This window comes from Acomys russatus, chromosome X (genome assembly GCF_903995435.1).
Source record: "Acomys russatus chromosome X, mAcoRus1.1, whole genome shotgun sequence".
NCBI classification, from domain to species: Eukaryota; Metazoa; Chordata; class Mammalia; order Rodentia; family Muridae; genus Acomys; species Acomys russatus.
The window spans coordinates 58,583,840-58,585,492 of record NC_067169.1 but is presented as its reverse complement, the minus strand read 5'-3'; the positions used below and the strand labels follow the sequence as shown (position 1 = coordinate 58,585,492).

The 1,653-nt window shown below is 44.8% G+C and overlaps 1 protein-coding gene across 1 annotated transcript; it reads left to right on the top strand.

The window, feature by feature from the left end:
• Positions 1-507: 507 nt before the first annotated feature.
• Positions 508-1,401, top strand: LOC127185295 (syntaxin-3-like). The gene has a single exon (XM_051141810.1). The coding sequence runs from the start codon at positions 508-510 to the stop codon at positions 1,399-1,401; it is 894 nt and encodes a 297-aa protein (XP_050997767.1).
• Positions 1,402-1,653: the final 252 nt, after the last annotated feature.

The window sequence follows — 1,653 nt, the reverse complement described above, 5'->3', positions numbered from 1 at the left end:
TTAAATTTTATTTATTTGGCTTTTGTGTTTCTGTGAATGAGTGTGCCAGTTCTCAATCTCAATGCTTTTGAGCAGTTCTCAATCCTTTCCTTACCTGTGTTCTCCACATGTTGATTACCCTCCTTAAAACCAACCAACAATAAAGCTTTCAGGAGCTGTTCAGATTCTAGCCTTTTACTTTTTTACCACTTAGCCCAGAGCTCTGGAGCTCCTGTGTACTCTTCCCTCAGCCCTTGAGAAATCAGGCAAGTGTCTGGCCCATTCCTGGAATACGATTTAGTCTCTCCTGTATGCTTTACCACCTGACACTCCTGATACTGAATAAACAGTTGAGTGGCCTATTGGCTTTGTCATTGTTTGCTTGCCTGGGAAGGAAAGATTTTTAATAGCTTCTACTGACGCAAAACTGAGCTGTCCCTGACTTCATACACCACCAGACCAAGCCAATGGATCCATCTCCCTACCCAGTCCTTGCAGTACAAATGTGGCAAGCAGCTGGAGTCGACTATGAAGGACAGATTAGAGGAACTGAAGAACCACGTTAACCATGGAAGAGTCCCTTTGGAACTGGATGACACCTTGACGTTTGACAACCATGCTTTTGAAAAGAGTGAAACAAACCCAATAGAAGAGTTTTTACAGGAAGTGGCTGAGCTGTCTCTGGCACTGGCAGAGTTAAAAGGGCTATCTCAGTTAATAGAGAAGAAGCAGCAAAGTGTCCTGTGTTGTACCACAGAGGAGAGCGTGTTCAAGGAGAAGAATGAGTTGGATACTATAAAAGCCTCCTTTGTCAGCCAAGCCCGACTCATCCAACCTCAGCTAAGCACCATCCAGCATGAGTTGGCTACAGACTGTAAGTACTGGCGGGCTGAGCACCGCATTCGTCAGAGCCAGTTCTCATTTCTCCTTGGTCACTACCGTGGGATCATCAGCCACCACTATGCCTGTGAGGCTCAGAATATGATTAGGCTGAAGGAGAAGATGGTGAGACAGGCTGAACTAGCTGGGGTGAAGCTCCAGGAAGAGGACCTGGAGAAACTGGTGGCTAATCCTGTGCCTCCTCAAATTGTGGGTCGTGATCTAGATGTTTTGAAGGCTAAGCAGGGCCTGGCTCTGGCTGAAGTACGTCACCAGCAGCTGCTGGACCTGGAGTGCCAGATCAGTGAATTGCGTACCATCTTCCTCCAAGTAGAAATGTTCATCTTGGGACAGCAAGAGTTACTGGATAGCATTGAGTACAACATTTTGCGCACTCAGGACTATATTGAACAGTCAAATGAAAGAGTGAAGAAAGCCCTTAAATATAAGCGCCAATCACGCTTTTTGATGGTGCTATCAACTGTTGCAGGTCTTTGCGCCTGTTGCACTTGTTTGTCCTGTGTCACTGGACCTGTACATTGAGCAGGAAATATGTCTTCTGGTATAGTAAGCAAATGCGGAAGAACAATGATATTGTTTTGGTACATAATCTTAAAGATAGCATTGCAAATAAATGAGTGCCAACATGTGAGCTGGCAAATCTAATGTGACTTGTCTGTTTCCTCAAAGGTAGCAGGCGGTAAATAGGCTATTCTGCTGTGCTTTTACTCATTGGGCAATTTGTTACATTAAAAAAAAAAAAATCCTCTTCAAGTATGGCTGCCTTCTGCAGAT

Excerpts from the sequence above, each read along its gene's own strand:
- LOC127185295 (XM_051141810.1), top strand. The coding sequence starts at position 508 with ATGAAGGACAGATTAGAGGAACTGAAGAACCACGTTAACCATGGAAGA.